Source organism: Canis aureus, chromosome 21 (assembly GCF_053574225.1).
Source record: "Canis aureus isolate CA01 chromosome 21, VMU_Caureus_v.1.0, whole genome shotgun sequence".
NCBI lineage: Eukaryota > Metazoa > Chordata > Mammalia > Carnivora > Canidae > Canis > Canis aureus.
Window position 1 is genome coordinate 14,629,553 of NC_135631.1, and position 18,011 is coordinate 14,647,563.

The following is an 18,011-nucleotide window of genomic DNA, read 5'->3' on the forward strand; positions in this document are numbered from 1 at the left end:
TGTCATTATTGAGGATGAGTGTGACTTTCTTTTCAGGGATGTCACTTGTCACCTGGATGGATTTGATGGAGAAGATGAATAATGTGACGGAATTCATCCTCCTGGGCTTGACTCAAAATGTGGAACTTCAGAAATTTTCATTTGTTGTGTTTTTAATTGTCTACTTGGTCACCTTGGCAGGCAACTTGCTTATCATGATCACCATCAGCACCAGCAAGGCCCTGGAAACCCCCATGTACTTCTTCCTGTCTTACTTGTCCCTTATAGATGGCTGCTGTTCTTCCTCCATGACCCCTAAAATGCTTGCTGACACTCTTACTATGAGAAAAATAATCTCTTTTAGGGGATGTATGACTCAGGTCTTTGCTGAGCATTTTTTTGGTGCTGCTGAGATTATCCTCCTTACAGTAATGGCCTATGACCGCTATGTGGCCATCTGCAAACCCTTGCGCTACACAACCATCATGAGTCAACAGGTCTGTAGCCTCCTTGTGGGCGTGGTCTGGGCTGGAGCCTTTGTCCATGCAACCATTCAGATCTTCTTCACAGTCTGGCTGCCTTTCTGTGGGCCCAATGTTATAGATCATTTCATGTGTGACTTAAACCCTTTGTTGAAACTTGTCTGCATGGACACTCATACCCTTGGTCTCTTTGTTGCTGCCAATAGTGGGTTCATTTGTTTGTTAAACTTTCTCCTTTTGGTGGTCTCCTACATGGTCATTTTGCACTCTCTAAGGACCTACAGCTTGGAGGGGAGACGTAAAGCCCTCTCTACCTGTGTCTCTCACATCACCGTGGTCATTTTATTCTTTGTGCCCTGTATATTTGTGTATTTGCGTCCAGCGATCACCTTTTCCATTGATAAAGCTGTGGCTGTGTTTTATACCATGATAACTCCTATGTTAAACCCTTTAATCTACACCTTGAGAAATGCAGAGGTGAAAAATGCTATAAAGAAGCTCTGGATCAAAAGGTGACTTCAATGGAGAAATAATCACAATAGCATAAAATGACCTTATCTTTTATTTTTTTAAAGATTTGGTTTTATTTATTCATAGAGACAGAGAGAGAGAGAGGCAGAGACACAGGCAGAGGGAGAAGCCGACTCCATGCAGGAACCCTGACATGGGACTCCTGACCCTGACCCTGGATCTCCAGGATCATGCCCTGGGCTGCAGGCGGCGCTAAACCGCTATGCCACCGGGGCTGCCCGACCTTATTTTTTAAATGGCAAAGAGAAAATAATATAATTTCAATGGTTCAGGGCCGAGTGAACATTATTTGTAAAAGTATGTTGATGTTGGCATGTAAGTTTTCTGAGGAAAGGCCCAGGCAAGAAATTATTAATAATTTAAAACTATGACATTTAGATTTATTTATTGCCCATTTAGTTGTCAAACTTTGATTACTTTCAGAATCAGTTGGAACTCTTGTTAAAACACACATTTCCAGGATATAGACTCGGGAGATTCTAACTCAGTGGGGGACTATTCTTGGATTGGCATATTTGCATTTTAAACAAATTATGTAGATGTGTCTAAACAGGTGATCTATGCATACACTTTGAGCAATAATGCTATAGATTATGTTTGCATCCTTAGCTTATTATCAGATCACTTTGTTATAGCATTTCCTGGGAAGTATATTTCATAGCAGTTGCTATGCTATGAGCATCATGAAACTCAACTCTTCATAAGTCATGCAGTGCAAGCTCACTACCTTTGCAATGGCAAAACAAAAATGTAGTATTCTGTGAAGCTTTCTCTGTTCTTTATCTTCACTTCCTATACTTTTTAATTTTTTGCTACATCTGATCTGATTCTCTCTTTTCCTCTCTATTTCCAAAGGGAAGACCTACCATCCTTGCTGGGTTATTTGGACTAAAATTCATTGTTACTGTAATAACAATTAGTCATTTACATTGAAAATATCATTGTCATGATTTTGCTGTGTGAAGGAGACATTATGTAGCATTTTTATATGCACATTTGTAGGAATGAGTTTAGTGTATTCTAATCATTAAGAGAATAGTCTCTAAGTGAGATAGTTCTGAGTCAAAACTTAGTTTTACTACATTCATTGTGAACTTTAGGAAACTACAGTATCTTTGAGTTAAAGGTGAGTGATAGAAATATTATTAGGATTAATACATAATTCTTGTAAATCTTTTATTACCAATAAATTCTCAAAGGCTGTTAGTGATTATGAAATTCATTACTGGAGTCTATAATATTGCAGAACCACTTAATCTAGTTTTTGAGAATTGGAATGGATAATACGTAATTTCTTTCTACCTTCTTTGAAGAATAATATTCTATAATCACTGGCCTTGTAAAATTCTTGGTGTCTGGAATGTTTCCCAACATCCTTGACCATTACTTTCTTGCATTCTCCTGTTTTTCTCATTTCCATTGGCCTCATGCTTCCTAGGCCTTGGGGCTGGTCCATTTATTGGTATGATTTTCTTCTGACAAGTCTTAATTGAAGGGCCAAAAGTCATTTTATTATGAACCTGAAATCAACAAAAATAGGCAACGAGAAAGTGAACAGAATTGAGACACTTGTTTAGAGGAGGTGGTGTGGTGAAAGTAGATCTGGAGTCAGATTTCCTGAGTTTGAATGCAACCTGAGGAAATTATTTTTTTTATTTTTTATTGGTGTTCAATTTACTAACATACAGAATAACCCCCAGTGCCCGTCACCCATTCACTCCCACCCCCCCACCCTTCTCCCCTTCTACCACCCCTAGTTCGTTTCCCAGAGTTAGCAGTCTTTACGTTCTGTCTCCCTTTCTGATATTTCCCACACATTTCTTCTCCCTTCCCTTATATTCCCTTTCACTATTATTTATATTCCCCAAATGAATGAGAACATATAATGTTTGTCCTTCACCGACTGACTTACTTCACTCAGCATAATACCCTCCAGTTCCATCCACGTTGAAGCAAATGGTGGGTATTTGTCATTTCTAATAGCTGAGTAATATTCCATTGTATACATAAACCACATCTTCTTTACCCATTCATCTTTCGTTGGACACCGAGGCTCCTTCCACAGTTTGACTATCGTGGCCATTGCTGCTATAAACATCGGGGTGCAGGTGTCCCGGCGTTTCATTGCATCTGTATCTTTGGGGTAAATCCCAAACAGTGCAATTGCTGGGTCGTAGGGAAGGTATATTTTTAACTGTTTGAGGAACCTCCACACAGTTTTCCACAGTGGCTGCACCAGTTCACATTCCCACCAACAGTGTAAGAGGGTTCCCTTTTCTCCGCATCCTCTCCAACATTTGTTGTTTCCTGCCTTGTTAATTTGCCCCATTCTCACTGGTGTGAGGTGGTATCTCATTGTGGTTTTGATTTGTATTTCCCTGATGGCAAGTGATGCAGAGCATTTTCTCATATGCATGTTGGCCATGTCTATGTCTTCCTCTGTGAGATTTCTGTTCATGTCTTTTGCCCATTTCATGATTGGACTGTTTGTTTCTTTGCTGGTGAGTTTAACAAGTTCTTTATAGATCTTGGAAACTAACCCTTTATCTGATATGTCATTTGCAAATATCTTCTCCCATTCTGTAGGTTGTCTTTGAGTTTTGTTGACTGTATCCTTAGCTGTGCAAAAGCTTCTTATCTTGATGAAGTCCCAATAGTTCATTTTTGCTTTTGTTTTCTTTTGCCTACGTGGATGTATCTTGCAAGAAGTTACTATGGCCGAGTTCAAAAAGGGTGTTGCCTGTGTTCTTCTCTAGGATTTTGATGGAATCTTGTCTCACATTTAGATATTTCATCCATTTTGAGTTTATCTTTGTGTATGGTGAAAGAGAGTGGTCTAGTTTCATTCTTCTGCATGTGGATGTCCAATTTTCCCAGCACCATTTATTGAAGAGACTGTCTTTCTTCCAATGGATAGTCTTTCCTCCTTTATCGAATATTAGTAGACCAGAAAGTTCAGGGTCCACTTCTGGATTCTCTATTCTGTTCCACTGATCTATGCGTCTGTTTTTGTGCCAGTACCACACTGTCTTGATGACCACAGCTTTGTAGTACAACCTGAAATCTGGCATTGTGATGCCCCCAGATATGGTTATCTTTTTTAAAATTCCCCTGGCTATTCGGGGTCTTTTCTGATTCCACACAAATCTTAAAATAATTTGTTCTAACTCTCTGAAGAAAGTCCATGGTATTTTGATAGGGATTGCATTAAACGTGTAAATTGCCCTGGGTAACATTGACATTTTCACAATATTAATTCTGCCAATCCATGAGCATGAAATATTTTTCCATCTCTTTGTGTCTTCCTCAATTTCTTTCAGAAGTGTTCTATAGTTTTGAGGGTATAGATCCTTTACATCTTTGGTGAGGTTTATTCCTAGGTATCTTATGCTTTTGGGTGCAATTGTAAATGGGATTGACTCCTTAATTTCTCTTTCTTCAGTCTCATTGTTAGTGTATAGAAATGCCATTGATTTCTGGGCATTGATTTTGTATCCTGCCACGCTACCGAATTGCTGTATGAGTTCTAGCAATCTTGGAGTGGAGACTTTTGGGTTTTTTAGGTAGAGTATCATGTCATCGGCAAAGAGGGAGAGTTTGACTTCTTCTTTGCCAATTTGAATGCCTTTAATGTCTTTTTGTTGTCTGATTGCTGAGGCTAGGACTTCCAGTACTATGTTGAACAGCAGTGGTGAGAGTGGACATCCCTGTCTTGTTCCTGATCTTAGGGGAAAGGCTCCCAGTGCTTCCCCATTGAGAATGATATTTGCTGTGGGCTTTTCATAGATGGCTTTTAAGATGTCGAGGAATGTTCCCTCTATCCCTACACTCTGAAGAGTTTTGATCAGGAATGGATGAGGTATTTTGTCAAATGCTTTCTCTGCATCTAATGAGAGGATCATATGGTTCTTGGTTTTTCTCTTGCTGATATGATGAATCACATTGATTGTTTTACGGGTGTTAAACCAGCCTTGTGTCCCAGGGATAAATCCTACTTGGTCATGGTGAATAATTTTCTTAATGTACTGTTGGATCCTATTGGCCAGTATCTTGTTGAGAATTTTTGCATCCATGTTCATCAGGGATATTGGTCTGTAATTCTCCTTTTTGGTGGGGTCTTTGTCTGGTTTTGGAATTAAGGTGATGCTGGCCTCATAGAACGAATTTGGAAGTAGTCCATCTCTTTCTATCTTTCCAAACAGCTTTAGGAGAATAGGTATGGTTTCTTCTTTAAACGTTTGATAAAATTCCCCAGGGAAGCCATCTGGCCCTGGACTCTTGTCTCTTGGGAGGTTTTTGATGACTGCTTCAATTTCCTCCCTGGTTATTGGTCTGTTAAGGTTTTCTATTTCCTCCTGTTCCAGTTTTGGTAGTTTGTGGCTTTCCAGGAATGCGTCCATTTCTCCTAGATTGCCTAATTTATTGGCATATAGCTGTTCATAATATGTTTTTAAAATTGTTTGTATTTCCTTGGTGTTGGTAGTGATCTCTCCTTTCTCATTCATGATTTTATTAATTTGAGTCTTCTCTCTCTTCTTTTTAATAAGGCTGGCTAATGGTTTATCTATCTCATTAATTCTTTCAAAGAACCAACTCCTGGTTCTGTTGATCTGTTCCACAGTTCTTCTGGTCTCGATTTCGTTGAGTTCTGCTCGAATCTTTATTAACTCCCTTCTTCTCTTGGGTATAGGATCTATTTGCTGTTTTATCTCTAGCTTTTTTATGTGTAAGGTTAGCTTTTGTATTTGAGTTCTTTCCAGTTTTTGAATGGATGCTTGTATTGCGATGTATTTCCCCCTTAGGACTGCTTTTGCTGCATCCCAAAGATTTTGGATGGTTGTATCTTCATTCTCATTAGTTTCCATGAATGTTTTTAATTCAATTTAATTCAATTGATTTTTAATTTCTGCCTGATTAGCTCTAAATTCTGCATTCATGAAGTCTCTTGAGTCCTTTATGCTTTTTTCTAGAGCCACCAGTAGCTGTGTAATAGTGCTTCTGAATTGGCTTTCTGACATTGAATTGTAATCCAGATTTTGTAACTCTGTGGGAGAGACGACTGTTTCTGATTCTTTCTTTTGAGGTGAGGTTTTCCTTCTAGTCATTTTGCTCAGTGCAGAGTGGCCAAAAGCAAGTTGTACTGTGAAAAGGAGAAAAAGAGGAGAGAAAGAAGGAAAGAAAAGAGAAAGAGAAAAAAAAGGGAAGAAAAAAAAAAAACGAAAAAAAAGAAGAAAAATAGAAAGAAAAAGAAAGAAAGGAGAAAAAAAGGGGGGTGGGGGAAGGAAACAAATCAAAAAGCAAAACAAAAAAAAAAAAAGAAAAAAAAAAAAAGAACCACGGGGGAGTATCTTCTGATTCTGTGTACTTTAAGTCCCTTGGGTTCCCCTGGAAGTTGTCAGTCAGTCTAGCTGGTCTTCTGTGGGAGGGGCCTGCTGTGCTGATTTTCAGGTGTTAGCAGTTGGGGGAGCTGCTGTGCCCCTGCCTGGTGCAGGGCTCAGTGGGGGTTGTTTACCCCGTGAGGCCGCAGGAGGAACAGCCCCAGTGGCGGGGTCAGCTCTGGAAACCTGGATTCAGCCCCCGCAGGAACTCCGGAGCTCTCCGTCTGCAGGGCCTGGAGGCTCCGGGCGGGGCCGCTGATCTGCTCAGCTCCGGGCAGGAGCGTCCTTGCGGTCCTGGGCCCTCCCGGCCTCTGCCTGTCCCGGGGGGAGGCCGGATCCTGGGCTGTGTCCCGGCGCCTGCGCTGGTGGATTCGCGCTCCCGGCCGCGCAACCCCCTCCGCGGAGCCGCCGCCCGAGCCCCCCCGAGCTGCTCCGGGTCCCGCCGTGCGCGCTGCAGCCCTTAGGGAGCTCGGCGCACTCTCCCAGGGGCGCAGGTGTCTGTTAGTGTCCCAGGGAGCCCGAGGGCATCCCCGCCCTCCTGGGTCCTGCTCCAAGTCCCTGCGAGCCCCTTTCCGCCCGGGAAGGTTGGTGCAGCTCCTGGGTCTCCGGGACGGGGCTCTCCTGTCCTGGGGACACTCGCCCCGGCCTCAGCCCGGCTCCTCGCGGGGCCCCTCCCCCTTGGAGGCCTTTTGTTTCTTTATTTCTTTTTCCCCGTCTTCCTACCTTGATAGAAGCGCGAACTCTTCTCACTGTTGCATTCCAGATATTCTCTCTTTAATTCTCAGGCCGAATTCATAGATTTTCAGGATGATTTGAAGGTTTTCTAGGTAATTTGGTGGAGACAGGTGATTTGGGGACCCTACTCTTCAGCCATCTTGCCCCTCCCCTTATTTTATCTTTATACAATATTTTTTATGTGTAAAAATGGTAACAATAATACAAATTTCATAATATATTTAGGCTATGTAAATGAGTTTTTATATGCTAAATGCTTATGAAAGTTCCTGGCACATAGTAAACATTATAAAAGCATATTTAAAAGAATAAAAAAAAAAAAACACTGCTGGCCCAACTCTTAGTATGGACAGATTTTTGCTTATATCTCTTTTTGAACTAGCAAGGTCCTCATTGTGTTTGGGTCAGCATCTCTATGGATGTTGGTCCCTGTCTCCTTAGGTGAAAAAAGACAGCTAGTTCCTTATATATTATCAATACTATGTCAGGTAACCTTTTCCTTGAAGTTTAGGTAAGAGTATAATTGACTTTATGTTATTATTCAGCCTCTGGAAGTTAGTGTTAGTGGCAGTTTTGGGTGATGTGGAAAGATTTGAGTTATGGAGTAAACGGAATTTGTATTGAATTCTGGTTAAGTTTATGTAATATTGTGTGAATTTCAATAACTCTGAGGATCTTATTTTATTTATTTATTTATTTTTAAAGATTTTATTTATCCATTCATGAGAGACACAGAAAGAGAGAGGCAGAGACATTGGCAGGGGAGAAGCAGGCTCCATGCTGGGAGCCCAACATGGGACTTGATCCCAGGACTACAGGATCACACCCTGGGCTGAAGGCAGAGCCCTTAACCACTGAGCCACCCAGGCATTCCTCAGGGTCTTATTTTAATCTGAGCTCCCATGGACAGTGAAATGGTAATACATTTTTCAAACAGTAGTTTAAGCATTAGATGAGACACTGCATGCCAAATATCCAGGACAATGCTTGTCACTTAGTGGGTACCTAATAAGCGTCATTGTCTTTGTTGCTCCTTCAATTGTTCATTTGTGTTCTATTTCTGTCTGACTTTTATTTAATTTTATTTTTTTTAATAATAAATTTATTTTTTATTGGTGTTCACTTTGCCAACATACAGAATAACATCCAGTGCTCATCCCCTCAAGTGCCCCCCTCAGTGCCCGTCACCCATTCACCCCCACCCCTCGCCCTCCTCCCCTTCCACCACCCCTAGTTTGTTTCCCAGAGTTAGGAGTCTCTATGTTCTGTCCCGTTTCTGATATTTCCCACACATTTCTTCTCCCTTCTGTCTGACTTTTAGAAAAGCCTTCTGATTTATACATGTTATTCAACTCTAGGCAGATATTTCTATTATGAGGTCATGAGGCACTTTCGAAATTCTGAGAGTAAAGCCCTCAAAATTAATACAAGATGGATAAGATTCACTCTCTACAAAATTCACCTTAAAATGTGAATGTCTCTGAAGTTACAATTAGGTGAAGGAAAACACCAAAATTTGAGACACTTTCTGTGATAAAAAATCTGTATTACAATAATTAGTAATTGTAGTAAAAGTGGTTCCTACTTACTAAAATTTGACTGCTGCTACAAAGGCAAGTTACTGTTTAATCCCCTAAGATCTCTATGAAATAATGTTATTATTATTTCTTTCTAGAAGAACTGAAGTATGGAAAATTTAAATAATTTACTGTAGGTCATGCTAGAAAATGCCTGAGATGCAGTTTAGAACCGGTGCTCCTAAACACTATGGTATACTTCATAATAATGACAGATCACATACACTTTGTAGGGAGATAGACAATAAATAAGTTAATATATATATGAAAAAAGTTACATTCAAGTGCTTAAAAATTTAAAGATGTAGTTAATATGATAGTGACTCAAAAGACAAGGGGCCACTCTAGGTTTTGTGTTCAAGGAAGACCAAAGCAAGAATTTATAGTGTTTATCTGTGTCCAGGTATGAGAGACAGTGAGCTGAAAGGTCATGAGTAAAACCACTAGAGAGGAGTTTCTGTACTTGGGAAGGGGATTTTTATCTGGTATGGGTGAGTGTCACTAACTACTCCCTTCTGACTCGGATATCACCAAGCAACCTTAACCTTACAATTAATTCAGCTCTAATTAAAGTCAGATGAAGTGAAATAAAACATCTGGACTCAAGCAACCGTCTTTCCCCAGAACCTATATGTGCTTTCTGGCAGGTGTTTTCTTTGGTGGACTTGGTGTAGCCAATGACATTCATCTCCACTTTGCCTCTTCATGGCTTCTTTAATTTCTACAATTTTTTTCCCATTTGAAAGCATTTGCTTAAATTGCACATCTCTATATAGTTGTCCCACTCAAGCACATCTCTTTGACCCTGTTATATCATTCTCTCCCTTACCCACTAACTTCAGCTGCAATGGTTTCACTTTTGCCTATAGGCCTTTGAACTAGTCCTTTATTCCCCAAATGCTCTTCCTCTAGGCCTTCCTATTGCTTGGATTGTTGTCCTCACTCAGTCTGCAACACAATGGCCACCTCCTTAGAGGTCTTTAACCACCATCACCATGTAAAGCCATCCTCTATCTCCCTGAGTTATTCTGTCACAGTACTCACAATTTCTCTATAGCACCTTTGCCATCTGATTATCTGATTTACTTGTTTATTCTCTGTCTCTTCCAATTAGAATGCAAGCTTCACGAAAAGTAGGTGTATTGGCTATTTTACGCCCTACTGTATTGCCAGCACTTAGAGTAGACTTGGCACACGGTAAATGCTTCATACAGACTTACTGAATAAAAGGCCATCATTTCCACTTAACCCTCTTAAGAATAAATGCATTTTTAAAAGAGACCGTTGTTAACTGGAAGCTCCTGAAGTTGATGACTTTCCATTCTTGGTGATAAATTGAAATGGAGAATTTTAGGTCAGTTGAATATATCATCTGGGGTTCTTAGCCGATGATCCAGCATCTCTGTAGCTAGTTTCAGTAGAAGGGATATTTGATATGCAATTAAATATTTTAAGGATATTTGGAAGAGTGGGAATCACAGATTGAAGACTGAGCTATCAGGAAGAGCTTGCAGAAGCATACCTGACTGGACTGGCATGCAAGGGAGATGCTGCCTCTGCTCTAATCAGGATCACCCTGCCCTGACTAGACTGCAGTGGTGCCATCACATTCCTGACCTCAAAGCTGCTCTGATGCTTGGAACTACCTATCGCCAGATAACTGACTTCTCCAAGACTTGCACACAGACTCTTGGTTGACAGAACCCATCACATGTCTGCACCTTTGTTGCAGGGAAACAAGGAAAGGAGATTCTTTGGATTTTATGTTGGAATAGAGGATACATACCTTGGAAACTAACATGTGTGGGATGGTTTTAAGAGATTTTTGGGCAGCCACACACTCGAATGTGCACAATTGGGGATGGGAGCTCACAAAATGGGTTTCATTTATCCCATAGATAGTTTTTAATTTCCACAGAATATAAGAGTATCCCAGTCTCTATCCTAGATCTAGGAGAAGAAGCAGAAATAAATGACCACAAAGAAGCTGAGGGCAGGAAAATTGTTGATACCATAGAGTTATTCATATCATTTATACCTGCTGTGCTAATAGTTGTGGTTAGTGCTAAAGTAGAAATGCAATGGACAGCATTGTCTTTCACCTTGTGGCATTAGCATAGTGTAGGGTATGATGCAGCAGCACTTCCTAAATACCTCTTCTAGCTTAATTTTGAAATGTTTATTATAAGGAAAGTTTTCTCAATAATAAACAAAAATGCTTGTCTTGCTTTAGTGACTCTTATCTTTTTAAAAAACCACCCCAAAATGTATTGTGTACTATGTGTATCAGGCACTTGGCATACATTATATCATTCAATCATCATGATTTCTTGAAGTGCACATTATTCTCTTAGAGCTAAAAAACGAGGCTGAGGGATATTTAAAATAATGTTCTCAAAGTTATGCTATTGTAGGTAAGAAGGCGAATTAATCCTAGTCACCTCTCTCCAACACATTTGAAATTCTGTTTAAAATCCACAGTTGTCTAGGTTTAAAAGGGTACGCTCATTTCATCTTACCTCAGATCTCCATCTAGTTGGATCTTGGCTCTTAATGTAGGCCTCCAGGATATTCAGCTTATCCACATGCATCTGTGTGCTTCCTCTTCCTGGACACATGTCTCCTTAAAAAAATTAATAAGCTTTACCTTTAGAGAAGTTTTCAGCTTCTGGCTATTTGAGCAGGAACTACAGAGAGTTCCTGTATAATCCTTGTCCCCACACATGCAAATTTCTCCCACTATGGACCTCTCACAAGACTGTGTACATTTGTTACAACTGATGAACCTATGAAACATTATCACATAAAGTCCATAATTTACATTAGAGTTCACCTCTAGTGCTGTACATTCTATGGGTTTGGACAAATGTATAATGAAATGTATCCACCATTGTAGTATCATGCAAAGTAGTTTCACTGCTTTAAAAATATTCTGTGCACTGCCTGTTCATCCTTCTCTCTCCCCTAACTCCTGGCAGCCACTGATCTTTTCACTGTCTGCATCATTTTTCCTTTGACACAATTGCACATAGTTGGAATCATACAATATGTAGCCTTTTGAGATTGCGTTCTTTCACTTAGTAATACACATTTAAATTTCTCCCATGTCCCTTCCTGACTTGATAGGTCAACCTTTTAGTGCCAAATAGTCTTTATTTTCTGTCTGTACCACAGCTTTATTTATCAACTCACCCACCAAAGAGTGTCTTGGTTGTTTTCATGTTTTGACAATTGTGAATAAAGTTGCTAGAAACATCTAGGCATAGATTTTTTTCCTTCTCATCTTGACTAAAGTATAATTGGCACATAATATAAGTTTAATGTGTACAATGTGATTTGTCATACATATATGTTGTGAAATTATTACCACAATAAGGTAAGTTAAAACATTCATCCCTTCACATAATTACATTTTTTGGGGGGAGAACATTTAAAATTTACTCTCAAGTATATAACACAATATTGTTAACTATGTCACCATACTGATTATTAGATACTCAGGACTTATTCATCTTCAGCTAGAAGTTAGTAGTTTTTGGTCAACACATCCCTCTTTCCTTATCCCCACCTCCTGGCAACCACTGTTCTACTTTCTGATTCTATGAGTTTGACCTTTCTTCTTCACTTTTAAAGGATAATTACACAGAGCACAGAAATTTATATTGGTGGGGTTTTTTTTCCTTTTCTTTTCTCTCAGCACTTTATTATTTTTTTCTCTCAGCACTTTGCTCCATTCACTTCTTTCTTGCATGGTTTCTGAGAAGTTGGATCTAATTCTTTCTTCTGCTCTTGTGGTGGTGGTCCCAGTCGGGTGATAGTGATGTGATTGTCTAGGAATGCCTGTGGCATTCACCTGGGCTTGTATTACTTATAGTAAGTCCCCATAGACATTTCCTCCACTGAGGCCAGTGTTGTGGCTGGACTGGCTCTTGTGGTTCTTACTATGATTTCAGGATACACTTGACTGCAGTAAAAATGATCAGGGAGCTTCAAGGTACATGATTTTCTACACACTAGTCTTAGAGGGTAAACAGCATATCTGAGGGCCACATCTGAGATTGCAGTTAAAGAGAGCAAAAGTACAGACCTGGGGCTATGCCTTTATTAGGGTCTGATGGTAGTGGGGGCCAATGCAGGGTTTCATGGGTTCACTATTTATTGGCTCATTTAAAGCATGAGAGTGAGAGGTAAGGCACAGAAAAGGAGAAGCAGGGTCACTCAACTGGTCAGTTGTTGAAGTTACCCAGGGCTTTCTGAAAGAGGAAACTTCATGAGTGGAGGTGTCTTAATTCCTAACCTGGTTGCTTTGCTAGTAGCTGTGTCATATAGCTGGTAATATGTTTATTCATGATAGATGCTTTTGAAATGGATGTTTTGTCAATCAAAAACTTAATGTCAAGCAAGCACTTACAGTACAATCAAAGGGCTTAATGTCAGACACTCTCCTATAGGTAAGATACTTTTTTTTTGGTTTCTTGCAAGATTAAAAATTTTATCTTTGATTTTCTGAAGCTTGAATATGACATACTTCTATCTGGTTTTTGTTAGGCATTTATCTTATGAAGTATTACCTGAGTTTCCAGAGGCTTGGTGTTCAACATTAATTTGGGGAGCAATTCTCAGTCATTATTGCTTAAAATCTTGCCTCTATTCTTGTCAATTTTTCTAGTATTCCCATTACATGTATGTTACCTGTTTGGTAGTTGTTCCACTGTTTTGCATATTCTGTTATAGTTTGTTTATTTGTCTATATTTTTTTCAGGCTTTTTCTCTTTGATTTTCAGTTTTGGAAATTTCTATTGCCATGTCCTGAGGCTATGTCCAGTCTATTAATGCTCGTCAAAGGCTTTCTTGAATTCTGTCAGTGTTTTTCTTTTTTTTTTTTAATTTTTATTTATTTATGATAGTCACAGAGAGAGAGAGAGAGAGAGAGAGAGGCAGAGACACAGGCAGAGGGAGAAGCAGGCTCCATGCACCAGGAGCCCGACGTGGGATTCGATCCCGGGTCTCCAGGATCGCGCCCTGGGCCAAAGGCAGGCGCCAAACCGCTGCGCCACCCAGGGATCCCGAGAAATTAAGTATTCTAAGCCTGTTTTTCCAACTATAAAATGGAGATAGCAGTGCTTGTTACTGTAAAGATAAAGTGTACATTAACTGTGATCTATATAGATGTGCACATGTATAGATATAGATGTATATGTGTATACATATATACATATACATACATACATACATAGTTATATAAAATGCCTATGTAAGTGTGGAAATAGCACATGATGTAGAGTTATGCATGACAAATAATAGATGTTGTTCTTGCAGTGTTACCATTTCCTGTCATTAAAATACTTTGTACCATATAATGAGATGGAGATCACTTAGGAAGGACTAGGTTTATTGTGGAAAATTAAAAACTTATCTTAATAAATACTTAATTGATATCTATTTGGAAATGTCAATTAGGTAGATGTAAACAGAGAACCATTCATAAATTGTTCTCCCACTTTGAATATGTAAATTACCTTGAGTGATTCTTCATTTAGGAATTATACTTTGTGTAGGACTTTATACATTGTGTATCTTTCAAGGAATTTCCTTTCTATCTTGTTCTCTCACTTCTCCTTTAAAACTCAGGTAAAGTACTGCTTTCTCTGGGAAGCCTTCCCAGATCACAAGTTGATTTATGTATTATGGCACATGGAATCCATAGTCTACATGAATATACTTGTGGTGACACTTATTAAATTGATCAATAGTGGTCTGACTCCCTATATATGAAATCACTGAGAAGAAGAAACCACATTGTATTTAACTAAATGATATCAATTATGATAGGTTTGATAGAAATAGATTTTGCATGTGCACTTTTTGTTGAATAAATAAAAAATTAAGCTTATAATATACTTAAAAGTTTTTTCTTTGTTCTAAAGGTAAACTGTTTCTAATAACAAAGGTCAGGACCTATAAGGAATAGAAAGAGCCAAGGAAATGGAACCAAAGAACAATGTTACTGACTTTGTCCTCTTGGGCCTCACACAGAATCCAAAGGAACAGAAGGTCCTTTTTGTTATATTCTTGCTCTTCTATATTTTGACCATGGTGGGCAACCTACTCATTGTGGTGACTGTTTCTTTCAGTAAGACCCTGGGCTCGCCTATGTACTTTTTTCTTGCCAGCTTATCATTTATGGACGTCATTTATTCCTCTTCTATTTCTCCTGAACTGCTTTCAAATTTGTTTTTTGGGGGAAATATCATATCCTTCCAATCTTGTATGATCCAGCTGTTTACAGAGCACTTTTTTGGTGGATCAGAGGTCTTTCTTCTGCTGGTGATGGCCTATGACCGCTATGTGGCCATCTGTAAGCCCTTGCATTATTTGGTTATCATGAGGCAATGGGTGTGTGTTGTGCTCCTTGTGGTATCCTGGGTTGGAGGTTTTCTGCATTCAGTAATCCAACTTAGCACTATTTATGGGCTCCCATTCTGTGGCCCCAATGTCATCGATCATTTTTTCTGTGATATGTACCCCTTACTGAAACTGGTCTGTACTGACACCCATGTCATTGGCATCTTAGTTGCTGCCAACGGAGGGATGATCTGCTCTATTGTGTTTGTGCTCTTGCTCATCTCTTATGGTGTCATCTTGCACTCTCTAAAGAACCTTAATCCGGAGGGGAGGCGGAAAGCCCTCCAGACCTGTGGTTCCCACATCACTGTGGTGGTCTTCTTCTTTGTTCCATGTATTTTCATGTATGTAAGACCTGCTAAGACCTTCCCCATTGACAAATCCCTGAGTGTGTTTTATACAGTCATAACCCCCATGCTGAACCCACTGATCTACACTCTGAGAAATTCTGAGATGACAAATGCTATGAAGAAGCTCTGGAGCAGAAGTATCATATCTTGCAGCAAATGAGCCCATCTGCCACCATGAATAGAGTAATTTGACATTAGGGTTCATTTCCTTAGAATGCAGAAGTCTTTTTCTTCTTCTTTTAAAAGGATTATTTATTTATTTATTTATTTATTTATTTATTTATTTATTTATTTATTTGGTTTTATTTATTTAAAAGAGAATGAGTGAAAGCGAGAGAGACAGAATCTGAAGCAGACTCTGCATTGAGCACAGAGCCTGACATGGGACTAAATCCCCGAGCCGGGAGATCATGACTTGAACCAAAACCAAGAGTTGGATGATTAACTGATTGAGGCACCAAGGTGCCCCAGAATGCAGAAGTCTTCTTAAATCTGATTCTGACTTTACTTTCTTTAAAGAATTTCTGGTAATTATAATTAAAGCATGGACTAGATGATTGTACTGTAATAAGTTTTCCTCCTTGCAAGAATATAATGTCTATAATGTCTTGTGTATCACTTCACTTAGAATGATATAATGCTTTTAAAGTAAGGAATCAATAGTAGGTGATGAGTTAGTGAGGAAATTTTTGTATGATTATACTAAACAGTCATCAATTTATGTATTTATCTTTCACTTTTTTCCTGAGATTTAGTATTATTTTTAATTAGATTCTTGTCATTTCATCATTTTATTATACTATTTAAAATATTCAAACATGTATAGAATGTCTTCCTTGCTAAATTTTGGTTGCCTTATATAAGAAAAATTGAAGTGTAATAGGTAATTATAGCAAAAATGAAAATCTTACAAAATAGGATAAGATTTAGGGCAGCCCGGGTGGCTCGGTGGTTTAGTGCCACCTTCAGCCCAGGGTCTGATCCTGGAGACCCGGGATCCAGTCCCACGTTGGGGACCCTGCATGGAGCCTGCTTCTCCCTCTGCTTGTGTCTCTGCCTCTCTACCTCTCCCTCTGTCTCTTTGTGTCTCTCATGAATAAACAAATTAAATCTTTAAAAAAATAGGATAAGATGTAGCATAAATTTCCTGCTTATCTCTCAGCATGGTCTCTAGTTTTCTTCCTCGGGAGCAGTCACTTCATTGGTTTCTGAAGATTTATCAGATAACAGTCTTTACAAACGCATATGCATTTAAATATACGGATGTGTGTTTTTTCTGTGTATGTAAATGTTTGCTTTTACTATGCAACTTTTAAAATATGTTTTATCTTATTTTATTTAAATTCCATTAACATATAGTATATGATTACTTTCAGATGTAGAGTTCAGTTATTCATCAGTTCCATATATACCCAGTGCTCATTACATCATGCGCCCTCCTTATTGCTCATGCAATACTTCTTTAAAATACACTTTTAATTTTAGGATTGTTTTTATGTTTTTTATTTTCTCCTTTCTTTGTTTTTTCTTTCTACACACACACACACACACACACACACACATATAATGTGTATATATATATTGGAGCTCGATTTGCCAACAGATAGTATATAACCCAGTGCTCATTCCATCAAGTGCCTCCCTCGGTGCCCATCACCCAGTCATCCCATCCCCCTGCCCACCTCCCCTTCCACTACCCCTTGTTTGTTTTCCAGGATTAAGAGTCTCTCATTTTCATTTTATTTTATTTTTAATTTTTTTTATTTATTTATGATAGTCACACAGAGAGAGAGAGAGGCAGAGACACAGGCAGAGGGAGAAGCAGGCTCCATGCACCGGGAGCCCGACGTGGGATTCGATCCCGGGTCTCCAGGATCGCGCCCTGGGCCAAAGGCAGGCGCTAAACCGCTGCGCCACCCAGGGATCCCTCATTTTCATTTTAAACTGAAGTATACTTGATGTACTGTCTTAGGTTCAGATGTACAAGATAGTGCTCTGACAATTATAGACATGACATAAGAATATTCACCATGTAAGTGTAGTCATCATCTGTCACCATCCAAGGGTAATTACTACAGTATTTATTTCTTATGTTGCATTATATCTTTTGACTTAAATATTTTATAACTGGAAGTCTGTACTCTTAATCACCTTCATCTATCTTGCCTGTCCTCTCAGCCTCTCCCTTCTGGTAATCATGGTAATCATCAGTTTGTTCTCTGTGTTTGAGTCTATTTTGTTTCTGTTTATTTGTTTTTTAGATTCTACATAAAGTCAAATTATCTGCAACATTGAAGACCTTCCATACCTGTTTATATAGATCTCTTAGTTTTTCTTATATTAGGTAATACTCCCTTATAAGTATATACTAATATTAATGTATGCATTTCTCTTCAGATTGTTCCTAACCTTTTCGTATGACAAAGAATTTTGTAATAAATACATGTTTTTGAATATGTGCAAAGACGGGTTCTGAGGAGTGGAGTTCTTGTTATATGTATTTGAGTCAATGGTCAGATATTTATAGTTACTGCCAAACTGCCATCCTTGAGGTAATACTAACAGCTACACTGC

General features: G+C 39.0%; 2 protein-coding genes across 3 annotated transcripts; both read left to right on the forward strand.

Annotated features, from left to right (window-relative positions):
* Positions 1 to 65: 65 nt before the first annotated feature.
* On the forward strand, positions 66 to 977 carry LOC144293236 (olfactory receptor 4C12-like). The gene has a single exon (XM_077864327.1). It carries the CDS (start codon positions 66 to 68, stop codon positions 975 to 977), a length of 912 nt encoding a protein of 303 aa, XP_077720453.1.
* A 13,690-nt stretch (positions 978 to 14,667) lies between these two features.
* On the forward strand, positions 14,668 to 16,263 carry LOC144293237 (olfactory receptor 4A47). 2 transcript variants are annotated; one of them, XM_077864329.1, is made up of 2 exons: positions 14,668 to 15,560; positions 16,233 to 16,263. In XM_077864329.1, the coding sequence occupies exons 1-2, from the start codon at positions 14,668 to 14,670 to the stop codon at positions 16,261 to 16,263; spliced, it is 924 nt and encodes a 307-aa protein (XP_077720455.1). The 2 variants fall into 2 exon arrangements, with proteins under 2 accessions (XP_077720455.1, XP_077720454.1); XM_077864328.1 differs by lacking the exon at positions 16,233 to 16,263 and having other exon boundaries at positions 14,668 to 15,597.
* Positions 16,264 to 18,011: the final 1,748 nt, after the last annotated feature.